This window comes from Uranotaenia lowii, chromosome 2 (genome assembly GCF_029784155.1).
Source record: "Uranotaenia lowii strain MFRU-FL chromosome 2, ASM2978415v1, whole genome shotgun sequence".
Taxonomy (NCBI): domain Eukaryota; kingdom Metazoa; phylum Arthropoda; class Insecta; order Diptera; family Culicidae; genus Uranotaenia; species Uranotaenia lowii.
In genome coordinates, this window is record NC_073692.1 from 401,898,793 (window position 1) to 401,923,064 (window position 24,272).

Below are 24,272 nucleotides of genomic sequence, written 5' to 3' on the forward strand. Positions count from 1 at the left end.
GAAATCAAATGAAAAGAAAGCATGAAGCTTAAGGACTAAGGTCGAGGACAAAAGATTTTTCGCGTGAATTCATCCAGAGTTCCTTCAGATATTCTTTAGGGTATTTTTTATAACAAATTATAATTTCTCCAAAAATCGTTATTCAAAATTTTGTTCATTCAATTATCATTACGGTTTCTTTGATGGTTCTGAAAAATGAGCGGTTATTTTAGCGCGGTATCTGTCTAATTCAACGGAAATAAATTGGAACTGGCAATAAACGATCGGTGGCATGAAACACCCACAAATTGTGTATAGGCTGAACGGATAAAAGTTGTAATTCGTTGTTCGATGCCGTCTTTAAATTCAAGATGGCGGCTTCCACTTGACTTAAAAATGTTGTAGATAACTGGAAATTGCATGAACCCCCAAAAAAATGAATATTGAATTGAAGGGCTTAAAATGTAGATGAACAATGACTGTTTTTGAAAAATTAAACAAAAATTTTAAAAAATCTGAAAAAGCACTTCTTCCAATTTTATAAAAAATGAGACAAAACGACAAAAATATGAAAAAAAACAATGACTTAAATTTTATAATCAAATAACAATTAAAAATTTTAAGAACTATGACAAAAATGTGATAACCGAAAAAGTAGCGAATGATAGATTTTAGAATTAAAAACGAAAAATGTGGTAGAAAAATGATGCCAAAAATGTGACCATTAGAGTTAGTTGCCCTACTGTGAACCGTTTAAGCTGCGGTTAACATAAAATTATGTTTTTCCCAAACATGGGCGAGATTTATATGGTTTTCAGAAAACCCATTCGAAGTTTCTATGAGAATTTTTATTCTTGGTTTCGCCGTTTTTGATAGATTCTGAAAAATATGAATTACCTAAATTCTCTACTTCGAACCTACTGTTCCTATTTTGTTACTGAACTTGTACCATTTATTGGACCTAGATCCAAAATTCCAGATAAAAGCTAGATTTCTCGAAAAAACATTGAAAACCTGATTTAATATTTTATTTTAAATAAAAAAATGAAAAAACATAAGGGATTTTAAACGATTCAAATAAAAACCTTAGCTTCTGTTATGAATATCTAAATTTTTTTTTCTCATAAGCACATTTCTGAGCAGAAGTGTTTATTTGCAGCTTATTTTCCAAAATCTAACAAAAATGTTTGAAATGCTCAATATAGTCTCTAATCATGCCTTTATGAAAATTTGCACGTTAATTGATTGGTTTACATTGAAAATCGTTAATCGTGACCGAAAGTGTCCTTTTTTGAACTCTTTACCTATTTTCAGGGATTTTCAAAGATTTTTTATTATAAAAACTAGATAGTATACTTCATATTTTTTAAAATTGTGTTTTAATTTTTAAAATTCTGGATTCCTATATATGAAATTTATTGGATCTCTCTTTATAATAAAATCATGAAAATAGTATGAAAATTACTGAAAGATGCTTTTTACTTTTTATGAATCGATTTGTTTTTGAAACATCTGAAAAATCCATTGCAAATCACACAACGTAGCGTCCAGTTTATCTCTCGACGGTACAGAGGGGGTTTCAATAGTATGCCATTTAAAATTGGTAAATGATAGTTAATGTGGTAAATTTTATATCTCATTTGCTGTAAAGTGGCCAATCTTTATATTTTAGACTCAAATATTTTTAAACATGAAAATTCCAACTTACCGGAAGTACATGAGCGAGACGACCGTGTGCAGGACCATGTTGACCAGATGATAGCCGGCCGGCTCCAGCCCGTGCAGCAGATAGTTCCAACGGAATGTGAGCACACACAGGGGCCGGTATGATTTATGGCTTTGTTCCTGCGAAAAATATTCGACGGAAGGAAAGAGAAGAAAATTGCTATAATGAAGAAACCGCACTCACACATTCATATTGTACAATATTCGGACCGAGGAGAATGGGGGGATGAAGGCTATAAAAAGTGATGGAAATGTAATTTTTTGTTCGCTTTTCCCTCGCTTTCTCTCTCTTGGATGGCTTCCGACAAATGGCTTTCGGGAATCACCAGGAAAAACTAAAATTAATAAATCGCATGGGAATAATTTATGAGATCCGTTTTGTGTGGGGACTCTTTCGGGTCTTCCGCAAGTTGATGGCCTTTCTGAGTGTACTTAAATAAACGCGTGGAAAGGATGGATTTTCCCTGGAGCTTACAACCGCAATAAAAAGGGAATATTTCAACTTCAACTTCGGAAACGCCTGACAAGATTGAATGTTTCGAAACATTTCTTCAACACGGTTTTAGGAATTGGACTTTTCAACGTATCATCTCTTTTTTGGAAATGCCATCCATACAACATCTATTGTCAAAATTTTCAATTTAAGGTTGTGCTTTTGACACTTCAATTGATTGGATGAAAAAGCATGAATTCGCATTTCTATTCTTCCCGAAGATTTTTACATTCCCTCTATGCCTTTTATCTCGGATCTAAACGTGCGAGAAAACTTTTGCTGACCCAATTTTCACCCCCGAATGAAGGCAGCGAATATTCCATTTTTTTCTCTTCCAGCTCCTAAAGTGAGAGGAAACGAGGCTAATCTAATAGATAATAATACAAGCAAAATCCGGCACCTCTCCTCGTTTTTTCCCTCCAAAAAGTGAGCAGAAGCCTCCAGAGCCACCGAAAGCACCAGATCCCATCGGCAGTCAGTCGATAATGCTGCTGTTGCTCGCACAAAAACCGGAAGCAGATATCTGGAAAATCTGCAGATAGATTTCAAAGCCACTTTGGATCGGTATCGATTTGGCCTCCCTCCGAAAGGCATCACTGAAATTTCGGAGAAACCATCATCACAGCCTTCCGTTCGTTGTTGCTTGGCTTTTCCAAACCACCCATCATCAACTTAACTAACTTTAAAGTAAGAATAAGATGAAGCAAAAAAAAGTCCTCCTCATTTTGGGCCCATGTTTGCCGAAAGTTGTTTGTCTGTCGATATGGCCTCAGAGAAATCGTAGGTGGAATGGGGGGATGATTTTCTGAAAAGAAGATAATCGAATTGTCGCTTCGAGTTTATCCCTGCCCCTGGACCTATTATTTTTCCTCGGGTCTAGATCTTCCAGGGAGTCCTGGGTAAGGAAGTGTGAACGATGGTGCTTCCCTCCCTCAGAAAGCTGTGAATTTTTGCCTTTGACTGATAATCCCAAAGTGGGCAAGGCAAGGCGGCAGATTGAATTAAAAAGTGCCTGTTGATAAATGGTTCTTCGTCGTGTATAGGGAGACTGCTCATTTGTTCGGCTTTCATCAATGATTTTACTTTTCCATGTTTTTTTTTCTTCGTCTTCTTCTTCTGATTTCGTGCTGGACATCGACTTGCAAGAGAGCTGTTCAATTTCACTTCCGAGTCAGAGGGAACATTATTTGAGTGAAAGAATTGAAATTTCAATCGCTTTTCGAGATTAAACCGAATGCATTAAAGGAAAAAGATTGGACAAAAATGTGGTACCGGAAAAATAAATCCATTCATTTGTTCTTCATGTGATGGGATATATGCGAAAGCACGGAACCGCTTCTTCAACATTGGCATAATTAACGTGCACATCCCTCACCTTGGAAGTACCGATGCCGACAAATATGAATACTACGCGCAGCTAGGAATTTTAACACTCAGGTCAGCCAGGAGGAGGAATTCAAACCTGTTGTGATATCAAATAAAATAGAATTCTATTTGCGTCGAAAACTGACAATTTAAAAAAAAAATTTTTCGTCAAGTCATGTATCAAGTAATAGTGATTTATATATGCTTGGATTATCCATCCGTCATATTTGCAACACTTCAATCTGTTCAACTAGCAACAATTCCAGTGAGGTACTACGAATTCACTCTTCGTTGATTCTAGAACATTGCGAATTGACGTTCTCTCTCACTTGCGACTCTCTGTTATTGTTTTCATTTTCCACGCGGTTAATCAGTCCGGATCAATCGCCGCGGTGTAAACATCGTGGAGTTCGGCCGTCGCGAGTGTAGTACAACGTGTAGATCCTCGGGCATGTGGAACAAATTCGATGGTTCAACGAGGGTGATTGACGAACAGAACGCCGTGCGGGTGGCATGAGTGCATAAAAGCACTTGTCGAAACGTGGAAAATCCCCGACAGCGGAAGAGGCAGCGAGTCCGAATTTTCCAGAAGAAAAAGCGCTGGAGGAGGAGGAGCTGGAGCAGCTACGTCGTTGCTAGAAAAATTCTATCAGAAGCTCAACGGATCCCGTAACGGCTTCTTGCAGCATCCGAAATGTGCCGGGATAAGGACGGAGGCATCCTGACGGGCAATAGTGAGGTAATCAAAAGGTAGAAGCAGCACTGCGATGAACACCTGTACGGCAACGTCAAGACGGTGCTCTGCGAAGTACTGCCACCTCCCCGTGGTGCAGGGTGGAAACGTATCTACGTTACTGCAGATATACGGCCGAGAGAACTACACCCCCCCCCCCCCCCCTTTTGCAGACCCTCGCAAACGAGCATTGATTATGACCATTGATTCTCTATAGGAAACCGACTCCATTTGGCCAAGGTGTGATGCTAGACCATGCCGATGAGCCAAAATGGCTGGTGGGTCATAAAATTACGTCAGTCTCTAACAGTAGCCTGTGGGGCAACAGGACTTACCTCACAGTATTCCAGTCTTTACTGCACTAAACAGGCCACTTACCCAGTTGTCCTTATTTTTTACCTTGCTACTCGGGGGATACATAAAAAACGTAAAGATGATGGAACGGAGAATGGCGAAAGCCAGACTTCTTCGGTGAGAGTGGCCTCAGGTGCTCATCGGTTAGGCAACCTGCCAACCCGGTGAACCCGACGGCGGATTCGGTGGTAACACCGACCGAGGTGCGCGCGGACCCATACGTAGCCGTACACCAAGCGCTGGAAGAACTGCGAAGTTCTCCGGAACAACAAGACCCGGGAGCCCCAGTGGAACTAGTGGCGGCCATGGCTGACATCGCTGATCTTGTGCAATGTGTGAAGGGGAAGTCCAACATCCACAAGGAAATACGTGAAAAGCAAGCCAATGCCGGTAACGGCAAACGCAAGAGAGGGTCCCAGATGAACTAAGATGCAGGGACCCAAAGAAAAGAGCCCAGGATCCGTCTGTCCGGCAGGACCTTGCGGCCAGCCCGAAAAAAAGGGAAAAAGACCTTCCAGGTAATGCAAGTGCACGAGCACGATTTCCGGGTGGCAGACGGTATCACGCAAAAAGGGGAGGCCCAGGGATGAGGAGACGAGAAAAGCCAAACCCCGGCCCCAACGACGCAAACGTCACGTCAGGGAGAGTGGAGAGGCGATTGTATGTCATCAAGGCACCCGAGGATACGTACGAAGATGTCCTAAGACAGATGCGTACAGACGTGAACCTCGCCGATCTCGGCGATAACATCCGGAGAATCCGTCGAACACACACCGGCGAAATGATCCTGGAACTTAGGTCGAATTCACAGTGAGCGCGGTGCGAAGTGCGAAGCGAATTTCCAATTCGCGCGAAAAACCGCTTCTCTTTGAAACACGTTGAAAAAAACATCGACCGGCCACAGTGCAAGCGAATTTTCGTGCGAAGACCCGGCTGGATCGCGCGAATTCATCCTGTTCATCCGGACATACACTGAAAATATTCTCTCGGATATTTTTTATCGTAAAATGATTTATCAAAAAAAAATTTTTCAAAAGTTTATTTATTTAATTATCATTGCCGTTTCTGTTTTGGTAATGAAAAATGCACGGTTTTTAGCGCGGATTTTCGAAACAAACGCGGTTTCAGTCTTTTTCTATTGAAACAAATTATAACTGGCAATAAACGACCGGTGGCATGAAAGCCCCACAATATGTGTATAGGGTGAAGGGGCTGAACGGATAAAAGTTGGAATTTGTTATCCGACGCCACCTTGAAATCCAATATGGCCTCTTTCACTCAACTTTAAAATGCTGGAAGTGACTGAAAAGCACATGAAACTCCCACAATATGGGCATTGGATGAAAGTACTCAATAAGTAGAAGTCGAATTTGGCTGTCCGACGCCATTTTGAAATACAAGATGGCGGTTTCCGCTTAATTGGAAATGCAATAAATAACTGAAAATCGTAAGGTCCATCCACAATATAAGAAATGAGTAAAAGGGATAAAAAAGTAGATGAAAAATTACTGACAAAAATTCAACAAAAATTTTGAGAGAACTGCAAAAAAGCACTGAAAAGAATAAACAAAAATATAACAAGTGTTAAAAAACTAAAGTAATATTGACAAAAATAATACAAAACTGCGGGAAAATATGAATAACTATTACTAAAATTAAAAAATATGACAAAAAAATAGTGACAAATGACAAAACTTTGAATAAAACACGCCAAATGTGGTTAAATAATTAAGCCAAAAAATATGACAAATATTACAAAATTAGACAGAAATATGAGAAAAAAATCACAGAAATGGCAAAACTATGATAAATGAGAAAAAAAAATTTATGATAAAATTATAATCAAAATTTGATAATAAAATGACCTGACAGAACTAATATAAGGACCAATATTTGACAATAAATTTACAAAAATGACAAAATAATAACAACAAATTTACAATAAAATCACAAAAATCTGACAAAAAATAAGGCAAAATGGCTAGAATATGACAAAGTTCTGAAAAAAATATGACAAAAATTTGTCAAAAATAATGACAATAATCTAACAAAATTATGAAAAATAAGATAAAAATATAACAAAATACTTTCAAATATATGTAAGAAAAATGACAAATACGACAAAAAAATCACAAAATTAAAAAAAAAGACAAATCCAAACATATAATAATAATAATAATAATTTATTAATGATGAATATGTAAAAAATATATCGCAAATACGACGAAAAAATGACACAATCTATACAAATCTATGGGCTTGTGATATGTTTAACTCAGTTGGCATGTTAGTTCCCTCCTAAGCCAATGTCCGTGAGTTCAAATACAAGAGTAATCATGGAATGCATTTGTACTGGAAAAGACTTTCAGTATGAAGAGAAGGTGGTAAAACGAATATAATCGAACGAAAAAAGACAAAACTATAAAAAAAACTTACAATCAAATGAACAAAAAATCTGACAGAACTATGACAAAAATATGACAAACAAAAATATGACAAAATTATGACAAAAATTAAAATAAAATGACAAAAATCTTACAGTACTATGACAACCTTTGTCAATTGTCATAGTTTTGTTTTATCATAGTTTTGTAACATTTTTTCATACTTTTGTTGCATATATTTTTATCACATTTGTAAGATTTTGGTCATAGTATTGCCAGATTTATGTTATTTTATTTCAAAATTTTGTCATACAGACCCCGCTTGATTTTGGCAACATCCGAGCAAAAACCGTTCGTTTTTGGCAACATCCAAAAAAGACGTTTTTTTGTCTTTTTTTTATTTTTTATTTTCATTTCAAACAAATAAAAATTAATGTAAAACGTAATATAAGCATGAAATTTTTTCATTCGGCTTAATTATGATAGTTTTAAACAGTAAAAACATAAATTTTTCCATGTTTAATGCTCATAACTAATATAATTGAGTCAAATTGAAAAATTGTATGCAAATATAAGGTTTTACATAAATTTTGACTAATTTGAATTAAAAATCAAAAATAAAAAAGTGACAAAAAAAATCGTTCGATTTTGGCAACATTCGATTTTGGCAACATTCGATTTTGGCAACATTCGATTTTGGCAACATAAAATTTTCGGGCGTGTTGCCAAAAACGAACGGGGTCTGTATTTGTAATTTTTGATTAGTTATTATATTTGTCATATTTTTATTTCATTTTTCATATTTTCCATAATGTTGTCAAATATTTGTCAAGGTTTTTAATTTAGAGTTTTGGCATTATTTCTAATTTGTTGTTATTATTTAGTAAACTTTTATTAATTTTTGTCAGTTTTTTTTTTTTAATTTGGTCATGGCTTTGCCATTTCAATGTCAAATTTATCATAGATTTGGTATATTTTTCTAATATTTTTGTGATATTTTTATCACCATTGCCATATTTTTATTAAAGTTTTGTCAGCGTTTCGTAATATTTGTTATTATTATATTGTTTTTTTTTTCAAAATTTTGTTATATTTATGTCATAGTTTTAGAAGATTTTTTTGCGATTTTCAGTCATTAAAATTATTTTAAAGTTGAACGGAAGCCGCCGTATTGGATTTTAAGATGGCGTTTCATAGCGTCAGACTGCAAAATTCTACTGTTACTAGTTGATTGAGTTTTTCGGAATTAACGTGGATTAGTTTTTTTGCGCGGTGCGTATCCCTCGCTCACAGTTTTGTTAATTTGCAAAGATTTTTCACGTGTGATTAATTTTTGCAACACCGAAGGTTTTTTTCAGTGTTGAACCGCTTCGCAATTCGCGTGCACTGTGGCCGGCCTTCAAAAGCGAACTTGCGAAATTCATCCGGTGAATGAATATTTCGCTTCGCAGTTCGCTTCGCGCTCACTGTGTTCGTACCCTTAGGCGTGGTGCAGGAAATTCCAGCGAAACCTCCACGGTTAAGGCGGCCAAAAATCTTGGTGAAAAGGCCGAGATACGTGCCCACAGTAAAGAAGTGATCATCAGGATTAAAAACCTTGACGAGATCACAACAGAGAAGAAACTGCGGTTGGCACTGTTCGAGAAGTGTAAAATCCGCTCGGACCAGATGTCAGTTCGTTTGAGGACTGGTCCCCCCAGATCTGGAATGTAGGTCGGGCTGGTAAAGCTTCCGGTTGCATCAGCAAATGCAGCACTTAAGCGTGGGCGGCTAAAGGTGCTATGGTCTATCTGTCCGATATCAATTCCCCAGCAACGGGTACTTCAAGTGCACGGAGTTCGACCATAAGTCGTGCGACTACACCGGGCAAGACAGAAGTGGCAGTGAAACCGACCACAAGTCGACCAACTGCAAAATGCCCTGCCTGCGCAGACGGTACCACCCCAGGATCCAAGAGCATAGAGATCGTCCAATTTAACCTCAACCACTGCTATACAGCAAACCAGCTGTTGCAGCAGATGACAAAAAAAGGTGTTCCCGCTGTGTCGAGTAGGAACACGAGACTATGCGGTTCGGGCTATTACTGGTGCACCACTAAGTGCTGTCATCTTGTTTGTTTATTTGGACAGTGTTGCACTGGTTTTGACCTGGTGTCGCACTGCATACGGGCGGTAGTGCCCCAAAAATATTGTCAGTTTGGTAGAGAGCGTGGGATTGAGGTAGCAATACACTGCCGACGATTTGTGTTTGTTTTTTTTTTATCGCGTTAAGTGCAACACGGAACGAGGGGAAAAAACAAACAGGGTATTAGAGTGGTATTAGTTACAGATAAGGCTCGCTTTCGTAACTCTAAGAACTCTTCAAACCACGATTTTCAGCTGTATTTGAGCCACATTGCCATACGCTGTCTAGTCACCTTATCACACGCACTAATTCAAGTAAACTTTCTAAGCTGATTTAAATTTCATGTGGTTTTTTCATGCAGCGACTTTCGAAGTACGCTTTTAGATCTTCAGTCCGCACTCTGACTGATTCTTACACATTTTTCGAGCCTTCTTCTTGTCAAGCGGCTTTTCGAGCGCACCATTTCTTAGCTTCCTTCCAGGCGCTTTTTGATCGACTTTCCAAGAACGCTATTTCTTTGCGGCCTTCCAGGCGCACTTAAGTCAGGCCAGATTCTGAAACCGTCCTTTTCGAACGGGTATACAAACTGCATGCAAGGTTTTGATCTCTATTGACGGTTCAAATTTGTTTTAGCGCGTTTTCGTTCTCTTTGATCGATTGACTCTCCTGGTGCGCTTTCTTGCCACGGCTCTGTCTTTCCCTCTCTGACACCCTTTTGGAAGTCGCCGTGTATTTCGTCCGCGCTTTTAGCCGCTTGGTCAAGCGACTGTGTCGACTTTTTCTTCCAACCAAAGCACTATTTTTGAGCGGCCTTCTAGGCACGCTTTTTCTGCAATGGATCCTCTCGCGCTCTTATTTTCGAGCCTTCTTCTAAACACGCTTCTTTACGATGAACTTCAAGGAACGTCTTTAAGTTAACAGCCTATCACAATTTTTTTTGCTGCCTTTTAGGTACGTATTTCAGGAACTTCTCTTCTTTTCAAACATCGTATCAGGTCCGGTTTTTTTCATTCTGAGCCAAGGCACAGTTTTCCAATCGTCCTTCTGGGCGCGCTTTCTTCAAGCAGATTTCCAAGGGATTTTTTTATAAGTGGCATTCCTGTTCGCTCTTTCCGAGCGACCTTGAACAAGCTATGTTTTAAGCGGCATTGAAGCAGCCTTCTCAGCACGCTTTTTTAAGGCGACATTTCATGCACGCTTTTTCCGGGTGCCCTTCTAGGCTGGCTTTGATTCCGGACAGGCTTCAAGACACGCTTTTTCTGAGCTGCCATACCAAGCGACCTTCGAGGCGTGCTCTTTCTCAGTGAAACTCTCTGAATCCTCATACAAAGCATAGCATAGCTTAGCATTGGGTAACTTCTCTCCGAGCCGCCATACAACCAGCGATGCCAACTGTTTTTCAGAAATGTCTGGAAGATTTTGAAAAAATGTCTGGAAAAGTCTCAAAAGTCTGGATGGCGAACTCTTTATAGGTGACGATCTTTTTTTTTTTTTTGACGCCACGCAATATTGCAGTCTAGGGAATTACTTCATAATAACCATACATTCTATACACTATCATTCCTGAGACTATTGTGGTGATGTCGGCGGTACTACGTTTTATGCTTTACTTCCTGTTTAACATCCATCTTCGTAGCATTCCTCACTCTTCAATTACTTATTAGAATCATTTCCTGCCATTTTGCAACGAAAATTTTGAATTTTTATTGTTCTGTCAGAAAATTTATGTCGAAACTCAAAAGTCTGGAAATGTAAGGAAGAAATGACAAAAGTCTGGAAGTCTGGAAACCTAAAAAAATGTCTGGCAAAAGTCCAAAAAGTCCGGAAGATCCAGAGAAAATCTGGAAGGTTGGCAACGCTGCATACAACGCGACTACCTACCATGTACGCTCTTAGGTTGATGTCATGCTGAAGCTACAAGCAACGCAACGCGTTCACACGACAAACCAGCTCTCATTTGATCTCCATGGATTTGTCGCGCTTTACAAAGCGCTCAGTATGACAGGTCTGCGCTTTTTCCATGGAGATCAAATGGGAGCTGGTTTGTCGTGTGAACGCGTTGCGTTGCTTGTAGCTTCAGCATGACATCAGCCTTACTCTTTTGATTGCTTCTCCATGCATTCCAATCTAGTGGACTTGCACTCGGAGGCTCGCTGCCAAGTTCCGCGGCCTTCCAGGCCCGCTTCATTTGTTAGACAAGATTTTCCAAGCCGCCTTCTCTCGCGGCCTTCGATGCGCTCTTGCGGCCTTCGAGGCACGCGCTTCTCCTCGCAAACTTTCTCAAGCCGCATTCTCTCTCGGCCTTCGAGGCACGCTTCTCCTCGCAAACTTTCTCAAGCCGTTTTATCACGCGGCCTTCGAGGCACGCTCTTTCTTTTCGATAGCAGCTCTCTGAGCTGCTATGTAAAGCAGCACTTAAGACGCGCTTTCTCTCTCGGGTGGCAATCCTTTTCAAGCCGCCACGGCCTTCCATCTAAGATGTCTCTTGACGCTGAATTGTGATGCAAAAATCGTCGGGTGCGTCGCGTCCGCGTTTTAGTACTTATCGACAGCGTTGACCCCTGACGTGACGCGACGACCGACGCTGTATTGTGTTTCTGCCTTTAGTCTTGAATCGAAATAAGAGGCGGGGTAAATATGCTAGAGAGTTTGACTTGTAAACAAGTAAGCCGATGAGCGCAAAAGCGTGGAGTTGGTCTCCCATCATGTTTATAGCCTTAATTGCAGGTCCGGTTATGGCGTAGGGGTGCATAGTTTCTAGAGTCGACCAGTTGCAACCAGGGACCCAGAGAAGCATACTGGGGGAACGCGGTTGCTCGCCGTGCCTATAAATGCAATCCGTAAAAATGATTAACAACCTGAGTGATCAACTAATAAAAAAGTTACCATTGATGTGGGCCCTCTGAATTTGTCAGGGCTTACGATAAGGTTTAATAAAAGATTCATGAAAGGTTTTTTAAATTTTTTTTTAACATACTCACAAATATAGGATCTTAGTGAAACTTTATGTTTCATTGAAGATATCTAAATTCTACTAAAGACTAAAGTGTACATCTTTCAAGGATATAATGGCTAGCATCTTATTGATGCTAACACCACCAGACCACAGTAATTGTACTATGAATGCCATGAGACTCAATCTCATGACCTCTGACTTAGAAGTCTTGAACGCTATCTTCTAGCCCACGGTCGGCGGCTGCTGAAAAATATTGATGAAAATAAATTCTTTTCAAGCTTCTCTTACTTGATTTTAGGTGAGTAATTCCTAGGTTTTGACTAAATTCACCCGGATATTGCTGAATTTTGGTCAATAATATTGATACCAAGCGCCCGGATTTAGCCAGGTTTTCAGATGAAATAGCCTGGATTCGTCCGGCCCGGAAAGGTGCTGAAAAAAATCAAGAAACCTAAGCTTACGATATGTACTCTCCTTTGAAAATTTTTACATTTTATATCGTTTGAAAAATTGAAGCTCTTGTAAAAAAAAATCAAGATTGCACCATCACCATCTACTCTTAAAAGCACCAGCAAAACACGACCTTGGCATTTTCAACAACAAGTAACTGAATGCTTCCTCCCACATATGAAGCAACACCAGCAGCAACCCCATGGCACGAAAGTTTGATCACATTAATTATTTTCGAGCTCATATTACACCGAGAACCGTCATGTTCGTGGACAGAATGAGAAGTTATTGTACCTCAGCTAACTATGTTCTGGGCCAGGGGATTGAATAAGTTGAACTCGAGTGAGAAACCCAGAACGTCGCCGCACAGCTCATTTATTCTATTAATATCCTCGGCTGGCATTATCGTTTTTAGCCTCCAGAAAACGGATTAGGCAACAACAAACTGAGCCGACGGTATTGCGTGGGCGCTAAGCCATGAATAAGTGCGCCCATGTGTACGTGAGTGTTGCTGGCTTTTTGTGTATATGGGTGTAAAAGTAAAAAAAAAATCCAACAGGGAAACTTTTTTATCCGCCCCAAATCGCTCCAGGGGATCACGCAAGGTAGCACCGAAAGCTTTTCTCCGTTTTCCACACCGGGAATGATTAAAGTTACAGAAACTAAGAGGCGAAGCGGCGTCCTCCTTTTTATGTTTGTGGTCGATGTGTAGAACTAGAATTCGAATAACGAGCTTCGTGGGAAAAAATATATAAAAAAAAAACATTTGAAACATGATGAATTGCCCCAGACAGATGATTAGTCCGCCCTTGGAAGGATTGCTGTTTCTAAATTGGTTTACAAAGTTTAATGGACTTTGCGAGTAGGTGAATGGGCTGACTCATGAGAAATTTTCATTTCAATGTTTAAATTTTCAATGGATTATTTCAAAGACTTTGAAACAAATCGACGTTTCAATTTGAATCTAAAGTTGGTGTTGCACTTATTCGTCTTCTCAAAAAATCTTCAACGAATCTTTTCCTTTCAAACAGTCAATCTGCCGATCACCCACTTGTGAACTCCGGAGATTAATATCATGACTTGCATTGAAAAATGGTAAACCATCCGAACGAGCGACTCTTATCATCAGCAGCGACTCGGGCGGCAGCGATGATGAATGGCCCCGTTTTATGCATTCGTGACGCGTGGGCGTCGTGTCACATTTTCATCAACGATGCCTGCTCATGCTTCGTTTTCCGTTCCAACGACGCGCCCAGGCGTTTTTCTTCCATCATAATTGAAGACGTGTCAGCCATTTAGGATTTTTTTTTTCGGTCGTTCAGCTTTTTTCGATCACATGGCTTCATATGGTGCCAAATGCTCACGCACCTAAATTTGAGGATATCGTTTCAAAACAAATCGATTTTTCTCACGCTCATATCAACGGAAAACTTCGAGAAAAAAATTTCGACTCTTAAAAACCCAGCCGAAGGCTTAACGATTTCAAAACGGCACCACATTTTTATGGTTTTCCCAAGAAAAAGAAAAAAAGTAACCAGCATTTTATAATTTTTATACCGGTGTCCTCCAGGGAGACAAACTTAACCACTTGAATGCAGATTTCATTTTCGGTGTGCCGGCTAAGTCAAATGCCGTAGCAAAGCCAGAGATGATCCCTTCTCGGAATTTCCCTTAAGGAGTAGGGACCACAAACGGCAAAAATAAAATCCACCATCTCATCATCATCGGCATGGCGAAGAAGGTATGTCTTTATTCCTTTCTTTTTTCCCGGCTTTCCGAACAAAGAAGGAAAGTTAATTATTATAGACCTTTGGGGTGTCATTTCTAAACGTGAGCTAGAAGGTCGGGTGATAATTAGAAAGTCGGGAATTTTTTCCAGACCAAAAAGACGATTTCAGACAAAATGATGTCCTGAGAATCGAAAAGATGGTCGCAAATTATGCAATATAAATAATTGAACGTAAATAGATGAATTTTCTAAAATATTAGAGTCCAGAAGTAACAAATCAGAAAGTTAGAAATTTTTAAAATGAAAAAAAATCAAGTCTCATTTTCATAAGGTTCAAAAATAACTAAGAATGTGAGAAACTGAAATCGAAATGTCAGTAAGAGAAAAAGTCAAAAGTCAGAAGGAAAATGTTGAAAGTAATAATATCAGAAAGTCAAAAAGTCAAAAAGTCAGCCTGTCAGAAAGTCAGAAAATAAGAAAGTCGAAAATCAGAAAGAAAAATCGTCATAAAGTCAGTGAGTCAGAAAGTAAGAAGACAGAAAGTCAGATAGTCAGAAAATCAGAAAGTCTGAAAATGACAAAATAAGAAAGTCAGAAAGTCAGAAAGTCAGAAAGTCAGAAAGTCCGAAAGTCAGAAAGTCAGAAAGTCAGAAAGTCAGAAAGTCAGAAAGTCAGAAAGTCAGAAAGTCAGATAGTCAGAAAATCAAAAAGTCTGAAAATGACAAAATAAGGAAGTAAGAAAGTCAGAAAGTCAGAATATCAGAAAGTCAGAAAGTGAGAAGGTTTGAAAGTCAGAAAATAAGAAAGTCAGAAATTCGGAAAGTCAGAAAGTAAGGAAGTCAGAAAGTCAGAAAGTCATTAAGTCAGAAAGTCAGAAAGTCAGAGAAACAGAAAGTCAGAAAGTCAGAAAGTCAGAAAGTCAGAAAGTCCAAAAGTCAAAAGGCAGAAAGTCAGACAGTTTAAAAGTCAGAAAATCAGACATTCATAAAGTCAGAATGTTAGACAGTAAGAAAATCAGAAAGTCGAGAAGTCAGAAAATCAGAAAGTCGAAAAGTCAAAAAATAAGCCAGTCAGAAAGTCAGAAAGTAAGAAAGTAAGAAAGAAAAATCGTCATAAAGTCAGTCAGTCAGAAAGTCAGAAAGTCTGAAAGTCAGAAAGTCAGATAGTCAGAAATTCAGAAAGTCAGAAAGTCAGAAAGTCAGAAAGTCAGAAAATCAGAAAGTCAGAAAGTCAGAAAGTCAGATAGTCAGAAAGTCAGAAAGTCAGAAAGTCAGAAAGTCAGAAAGTCTGAAAGTCAGAAAGTCAGAATGTCAGAAAGTCAGAAAGTCAGAAAGTCAGAAAGTCAGAAAGTCAGAAAGTCAAAAAGTCAGAAAGTCAGAAAGTCAGAAAGTCAGAAAATCAGAAAGTCAGAAAGTCAAAAAGTCAGAAAGTCAGGGAGTCAGAAAGTCAAAAAGTATTAAAGTCAGAAAATCAGCAAACCAGAAAATCAGAAAGTTAGAAAGTCAAATTGTCAGAAAGTCAGAAAGTCAGAAAGTCAGACAGTCCAAATTTCAGAAAATCTATTCATAAAGTCAGAATGTTAGACAGTAAGAAAATCAGAAAGTCGAGAAGTCAGAAAGTCAGAAAGTCGAGAAGTCAGAAAGTCAAAAAGTCAAAAAGTCAGCCAGTCAAAAAGTCAGAAAGTAGAAAAGTCAGAAAGAAAAATCGTCATAAAGTCAGTGAGTCAGAAAGTCAGAAAGTCAGAAAGTCAGAAAGTCAGAAAAACAGAAAGTTAGAAAGTCAGAAAAACAGAAAGTCAGAAAGTCAGAAAGTCAGAAAGTCAGAAAGTCAGAAAGTCAGAAAGTCAGAAAGTCAAAAAGTCAGAAAGTCAGAAAGTCAGAAAATCAGAAAGTCAGAAAGTCAGAAAGTCAGAAAGTCAGAAAGTCAGGGAGTCAGAAAGTCAGAAAGTCAGAAAGTCAGAAAATCAGCAAATCAGAAAATCAGAATGTCAGAAAGTCAAATTGTCAGAAAGTCAGAAAGTCAGAAAGTCAGACAGTCCAAATTTCAGAAAATCTATTCATAAAGTCAGAATGTTAGACAGTAAGAAAATCAGAAAGTCGAGAAGTCAGAAAGTCAGAAAGTCGAGAAGTCAGAAAGTCAGAAAGTCAAAAAGTCAAAAAGTCAGCCAGTCAGAAAGTCAGAAAGTAGAAAAGTCAGAAAGAAAAATCGTCATAAAGTCAGTGAGTCAGAAAGTCAGAAAGTCAGAAAGTCAGAAAAACAGAAAGTCAGAAAGTCAGAAAATCAGAAAGTCAGAAAGTCAAATTGTCAGAATGTCAGAAAGTCAGACAGTCCAAAAGTCAGAAAATCAGACATTCATAAAGTCAGAATGTTAGACAGTAAGAAAATCAGAAAATCAGAATGTCAGAAAGTAAGAAAGTCAGAAAGTCAGAGAGTCAGAAAGTCAGAAAGTCAGAAAGTCAAAAAGTCAAAAAGTCAGCCAGTCAGAAAGTCAGAAAGTAAGAAAGTCAGAATGAAAAATCGTCATAAAGTCAGTGAGTCAGAAAGTCAGAATGTAAGAAAGACAGAATGTCAGAAAGTCAGAATGTCAGAAAGTCAGAAAGTCAGAAAGTCAGAAAGTCAGAAAGTCAGAATGTCAGAAAGTCAGAAAGTCAGAAAGTCAGAAAGTCAGAAAGTCAGAAAGTCAGAAAGTCAGAAAGTCAGATAGTCAGAAAGTCAGAAAGTCAGAAAGTCAGAAACTCAAAAAGTCAAAAAGTCAAAAAGTCAGAAAGTCAGAAAGTCAGAAAGTCAGATAGTCAGAAAGTCAGAAAGTCAGAAAGTCAGAAAGTCAGAAAGTCAGAAAGTCAGGAAGTCTGAAAGTCAGAAAGTCAGAAAGTCCGAAAGTCAGAAAGTCAGAAAGTCAGAAAGTCAGAAAGTCAGAAAGTCAGAAAATCAGAAAGTCAGAAAGTCAGAAAGTCAGAAAGTCAGAAAGTCAGAAAGTCAGAAAGTCAGAAAGTCAGAAAGTCAGAAAGTAAGAAAGTCAGAATGTCAGAAAGTCAGAAAGTCAGAAAGTCAGAAAGTCAGAAAGTCAGAAAGTCAGAAAGTCAGAAAGTCAGAAAGTCAGAAAGTCAGAAAGTCAGAAAGTCAGAAAGTCAGAAAGTCAGAAAATCAGAAAGTCAGAAAAACAGAAAGTCAGAAAGTCAGAAAGTCAGAAAGTTAGAAAGTCAGAAAGTCAGAAAAACAGAAAGTCAGAAAGTCAGAAAGTCAGAAAGTCAGAAAGTCAGAAAGTCAGAAAGTCAGAAAGTCAGAAAGTCAGAAAGTCAAAAAGTCAGATAGTCAGAAAGTCAGAAAGTCAGAAAGTCAGAGAGTCAGAAAGTCAAAAAGTTGGAAAGTAAGGAAGTCAGATAGTCAGAAAGTCAGAAAGTTTGAAAGTCAGAAAGTCAGAAAGTCAGAATGTCAGAAAGTCAGAAAGTCAGAAAGACAGAAAGTCAGAAGGTCAAAAAGTAAAAAAGTCAAAAAGCCAGAAAAACATAAAGGGAGAAAGTCAGAAAGTCATAAAGTTAGAAATTCAGAAAGTCTGACAGTCAGAAAGTCAGAAATTCAGAAAGTCAGAAAGTCAGATAGTCAGAAAGTCAGAAAGTCAGAAAGTCAGAAAGTCAGAAAGTCAGAAAGTCAGAAAGTTAGAAAGTCAGAAAGTCAGAAAGTCAGAAAGTCAGAAAGTTAGAAAGTCAGAAAGTCAGAAAGTCAGAAAGTCAGAAAGTCGGAAAGTCAGAAAGTCAGAAAGTCAGAATGTCAGATAGTCGAAAAGTCAGAAAGACATAGAGACAGAAAGTCAGAAAGTCAGAAGGTCAGAAAGTCACAAAGTCAGAAAGTCAGAAAGTCTGACTTCAGAAAGCAAGAAATTAAGAAAGTCAGAAAGTTAGAAAGTCAGAAAGTCAGAAAGTCAGAAAGACAGAAAGAAAGAAAGTCAGAAAGTCTGAAAGTCAGAAAGTCAGAAAGTTAGAAAGTTATGATGTTAAAAAATCAGAATGTCAGAAAGTTAGAAAGGCAGAAATTCAGAAAGGTAGATAGTCAGAAAATCAGAAAATAAGAATGTCAGAAAGTTAGATAGTCAGAAAGTACGAAAGCCAGACAGTAAGAATGTCAGAATGTCATTAAATCAGAACGTCAGAATGTCAGAAAATCAGGAAGTCAAAAAGTCAGAAAGTCAGAAAGTCAGAAAGTCAGAAAGTCAGAAAGTTAGAAAGTCAGAAATTCAGAAAGTCAAAAAGTCAGAAAATCAGAAAATCAGAAAGTTAGAAAGTTAGAAAGTCAGAAAATCAGAATGTCAGAAATTCAGAAATTCAGAAAGTCAGAAAGTCAGGAAGTCAGAAAGTCAGAAAGTAAGAAAGTCAGAAAGTCAAAAAGTCAGAAAATCAGAAAGTCAGAAAGTTAGAAAGTTCGAAAGTCAGAAAATAAGAAAGTCAGAAAGTCAGTAAGTCAGAAAGTCAAAAAGTCAGAAAGTCAGAAAGTCAGAAAGTCAGAAAGTCAGAAAGTCAGAAAGTCAGAAAGTCAGAAAGTCAGAAAATCAGAAAGTCAGAAAGTCAGAAAGTCAGAAAGTCAGAAAGTCAGAAAGTCAGAAAGTCAAAAAGTCAAAAAGTCAAAAATTCAGAAAGTCAGAAAGTCAGAAAGTCAGAAAGTCAGAAAGTCAGAAAGTCAGAAAGTCACAAAGTCAGAAAGTCAGGAAGTCAGAAAGTCAAACAGTCAGAAATTCAGAAAGTCAGATAGTCAGAAAATTAGAAAATTTGATGTTCAGATTGTCAGAAAATGAGGAAATCAAAGATCACGAAAAAAGATTTTTATAACTTCACTCTAATTATTTGTGTTATTTAAACGAATATTTCAGAAAAACCAATTTTAACATATTTTTATTTTAAGGTCTCACTTTGTCAAATATTGATATTGCCTTTCAGGGCGTTAAATTAAAATGAAGGAAATATCTCGTGATAGCCGAAAATTGACGAAGAAAAGTTTCTTTCAAAAGGTAATAGAAATTTCAAAAATAATATCACCAACTTCCGCTTTGTTCGTTCGACTTTCGAGAGAGAAAAAAAGTCCACTGGAAACTGTAACGAACCCCAGGAACGATTCTCATTTCCATCGTAAAATTATGCCCGCTTCTCCTTTTTGCAAAAGCAGTCCCAAATTTTTCCATGAAACTCCCGGGAAAATTTGCGATCACAAAAGCCAAGGCTAGGAAAAAAAAGTGAGAAGGGAGGTTAGCAAATTTCACAATTTTTTTTTCTCACACAGGGCGGCTTAAAAACGGCCCGCAGAAAACCTGGCCCCGGGGAAGGGGTGATTCAATTATGGGGCCCCCGGTCGTAAAAGTATTAAGACCAGCCGACCGACACCAGAAACCCATACCCAGACCCGATGGCTAGAAAGAACGAGAGTGAGGCCCAAGCGAAATGGCAAAATTTACGAAGGCAGCGAACTTTATTTGATTTAGTAATTTGCTTAGCCGATAGGATCCTCTCCCTCACTTTACTTTTTCTTCCTCTGTAGAGTTTCGTCCTTTCCAAAATTATATTCTTCCCTCTCAAACCTATTGGGTTGTGGGGAACGGAATGGAAGTTTGATGTTTCTTGCCAGCGAGAAAGTTATTGACATTTGGAGGAGCCTCCTGGACATGGGCTGAGGAACCTTTACAAATTGAATTTCCATAACTCATAAAATCTAGTGCCAGAATTCATTCGGTTTCAAGTGCGGAAGCGAATGAAATTCCGTCTGTGAATGTGTCAAATTATGAAACAAATTATTTCATTTTTTATCAAATAATGATAAAATCGTGGTATACTTATCTAATTCGATTGGTTGAAGAAATTCAAACGCAAATTTTGGTGAAATTACCTGAAAATAGAAAAAAAAAATTGAAGTTAGTTTCACATTTTTACTTTTAATAATCTGTGAAAGATACATTCTTGTTTCAAATATGTTTTTCAATGATAATTAAACCACAATTAACTGTCTCAGTCAATTTTGTTGAAATGGCTCCAATTTCATGAAACAACATAGGAATCTATTTTTGAATCGTTGAAAATAGCACAAAGTTGAATCCTTAACAAATATTAAATTGGGGATTTCTGTGTGAGCTTCTACAATCCTGAAGCTGATGGCCGCTTCAAATAAAATAAAATAAAAATAAAACCACCACCCTCCTTCACAGGAGAAAATAAACCACACCTGAAGAACGTCAGTCAGTTTTCCTCACCATCAGCAAAACCTCTAAAAAGGTAACGACGTGGGTGGAAAATTATTGTGGAAAACTATTTAAATAAACAACGTTTCACGTCAGAGGGAGTCTAGAAATAACAAATCGTCGACCAAGTCGTCATCATTGTCGTCGTCCAGACAGAGAAAGCGAATAACAGTGCGCCAGCTGGAAGCATAACAACTGTCACAACAAATAGCTATTCAGTGTCACTTCCGTTCAAAATCAATTTCATAACCTAGAAATGTGGCATGAAACGACTATGAAACTGTCGAATAATATTGTTTCAAATAAGTTGGCTCAGAATAAATTCAGCAAATGGCTTCACGTTCAGCGCTTAAAAATAGGTGAATAACCTAGGAGTAAAATACTGTTAATTTCTCTGTTCGATGAAAATGGCTAAATCCTCCATCAAAGAAATATTCCAAATATATAAATCATTCACGTGATCTGTTGTTCCTATTGCATATTAAATAAAAAAATTGATTCAGAAATCTTTCAAAATTTATTCATCTAAAATCCCGAAGTTTAAATAATTATTTTTTATTTTTGCTGAATTTATAAAAAAATTTCATTTTTAAGTGTTTGTATGGAAAGCAGCAAAAGTTTTAAACATCGTTTAAGCGACAGGAAAAGTTTTATTCTCCTATTTTTTTAAAAAACAAATATTTAATTTGAATTAAAGTTCAAGCTTACATTTCTCATCTTATGGTTTTGTTTAAGTCAAAGAAAAACTGCCTATAATTAGGTCGAAGATTACATTTTTTTTACAGAAATTATCAATTTACAGCTGAATGAAGACATTTTCAATAAACTGGATTTGAATTTAAGTTTTTCCAACATAAAGATACCGTTGAAAATTTTTTTCAATCTATATATATAAAACAGGGAGAGAGACAGCCCATACAGAAATGTGCGAACACGCAAAACTCTTCACTGGATCATCCGATTTGCATGCGATTTTATTTGTTGTGTTCGTCTTCACGCGAAGAATAACACAACGGAGAGATAATTTCAAAAATGTTTTTGTGGAATTTGAAAATTAATTTTTAGTTTTTATTCGTATCAAATAAAAGTCATGGCACCCAGAGTAGGAAGGCGCCAAAAGCAATCAAGGCTTACTGATGCTCATCCATCTTTATGATAGAAATTTTGGCGCCCATTTTCATAGCCAATGAACTCTTCACGTGGCACCAGTAAAATGGATACTTGGATGTGATTGTTAATACTTCTAATGGGGTGAAAAAAACGCGATTAGCCGGGAAGGAGCATATTTCCGGATACCTCAAACATTTAGGCAACTCATACATTTTTTTATCTGATCAACCCAAAACATGCTGGATTGCCCGTTTTTACCCGGGCATGTTCAAATCCAGGATTTAGAGCGGTGTTATTCACTTGATTTGCTAAATTAAACAAACTTCGCTAAATTAAAGACTTCAACAAAATGATGATGAACGGTTTCAAGGAGCTTAATTTTAATCAATTGAACATCAGCTGATATGTTTCGATAAACAAACAACTAATCAGGTGTTTTTCTTCCTGATTTTGGTTGAGTCGTTCTTGGATTTTGGCAAATTTAGGTTGAAAAATTTTAAAGCAGGAAAAATTCTGGTTGCCTTTATTTACTCCGATATTTTGTTTTGTTTATTTTACGGCCTTAGTGAAGAATGTCATGTTAGTCAAGGAGAATAATTTTGAACGCTTAGACTGGAAATTTTTTAAACATACATACTCTGAATTGTTTTGGCAACGATGGTCTTATTTGAATCTAATTAGTATAGGTAAATTTGAATCGATGTGAATGATTTTTTAAGATTTTTTCAGAATGTATTAAGTTTGTTTGGGAATGGAATTTTGTAAATTTTGTGATCATTGTTAAAAAACCAATTGGATGATTAAGAGACGTTAGAAAACATACTCTTCATTCTTCTTTAAAACTAAAGAATTTAAATAAGGTTAACTTTGTGAAACTACAACTCATAATTAGATCTAACACTCAGTGTCAGAGATCTGAAACAGATATTTAATTTAAGAATATTTTCGAACACAAGAAGCTTTGAACATAAAAAAACTAAGTCTCAAAAAAAAATATTGACAAAGATTCAAAACCAATAAAGAAGCTTTCAAACCAGATAGGTATTGGAACTAAAAAAAAAGATAATATGTACTCACTCATAAACATTAGTTACACACCAATGCTAAAAATGATTTATTTTGAAATCGAAATCATAGTAAAAATAAAATTATTGAATAAACGTTTAAAAAATGATATCACATATTCCTTAAGCCTCAATGAAGCCTTAAGCCAAAATCTCTAAAACTGCTTTAAAAAAAAATTAAAACCCTCTAATTTGAAGTTGCTGTGAAGAATATTGTTTATGTTCTAATTTTATTTGACCAGAACTTAATAAATCCTGTTTTGATAAATATGTGCTAATGATGAGAGATGTGTCAATAACCATGTGCCATTGATCATGTGCCGATGGCCAATTGTGCCATGTCTGCAAATTTCGTATATGGTGAAAAATACTTCTACAAACTTAAACTGCGTGCATTTGAGACAAATCTCAACAAAACATTATTTGGCACACTTGGGGTTGATCTTTTTTTTTTTGTTTCGATTATAGTCATTTTACCATCTTTATGGCATCACTTAGCTTGGGGTTGATCGAAAATGGTTAACTATATGAAGAATCCTCTGTTATCTAAGAAAACAAGAAGAAAATAAACTTTCAAGTTTTTTCCCAGAAAAAAGTCGCTTCCAGCTTTCGTTTCGCTGGAAATCAAGAAATTGAAACTAATAAATATCATTGTTATTCTCTGCCCCTAGAGGATTCAACAATTAAAATTTCTTCAAATGTAAGTATGGGTGATGGAAGCTCAAATGAACGTTTTCCTTGATAAATTCGACACTGTCGCTATTCACGTTACTTGGGGAGTGTATAAAAATAGCTGTTGAGGAATGATAGAGAAAATACTTAAAGCTTCCTTTTTTGATTGAGTTCTGTGTTAAGATCCACATAATATAATTCGCAGAAATATTATGAAAATAGTCCGTTATTTGCCCCGATTTTCTTCATTTTTCGGTGCCGAACCGATTGCATGGAAATAAATAATCATTTACGATAACTTACATTTTTTGGGAAAACTCAAAGGCTTAACAAAGTTTGCCGGGTCAGCTAGTTTCATATATTTCATGACATTTTTCATAAGAGCCAGCTGTTTCGGGAACTAAATTTCATTCAAATGGAGTTTCAAAAGTGGACACTTTGCATTCTAGTCCGGTTGCAATCCCTACATCAACCCGCTCAACCTGTCTGTCAGTCTGTTTCCTTTAGATTTGGAAACTACTGTACCGATTTGTTTGAAAATTGACAAGGTAAAGTTAGTGAGGCCAGGAAAGGGATTGTATCCCAAAAGCCCGAATACATTCTCCCAGAATTATTTTTCCCCAGAATAACATATACCATAAATCAAACCTCAGAATAAATCTTTTCCCAGGATGTTTTTTCCCCAGAATCGAACATTTCCTAAAATACCACAAAACATTGATTTTTCCTGTAGTTTAATTTTTTTACTTTCCTCTAGATAAATTTTACCGATTTTTACTTTTTAGAATTATATTTAAAAAGCAATTTTTTCTTAATCCATTTTTCTTCAAATTTCAATTTTTATAAATCTTTTCCTTTTTCTAGAAAATGGTTCATTCAGGCCAAAAAATTCTGGCGAAAAAAGTTCTGGCAATTGA

The 24,272-nt window shown here is 37.2% G+C and overlaps 1 protein-coding gene across 1 annotated transcript in view; it reads right to left on the minus strand.

The window, feature by feature from the left end:
* LOC129743537 (protein O-mannosyl-transferase Tmtc3) overlaps positions 1-24,272 on the minus strand; it is a 604,084-nt gene that overhangs the window by 465,801 nt on the left and 114,011 nt on the right. The window contains exon 3 of the mRNA XM_055735575.1: positions 1,688-1,824. Within this exon, the coding sequence (XP_055591550.1) occupies positions 1,688-1,824 (137 nt within the window). The remainder of the gene's footprint in view (positions 1-1,687; positions 1,825-24,272) is intronic.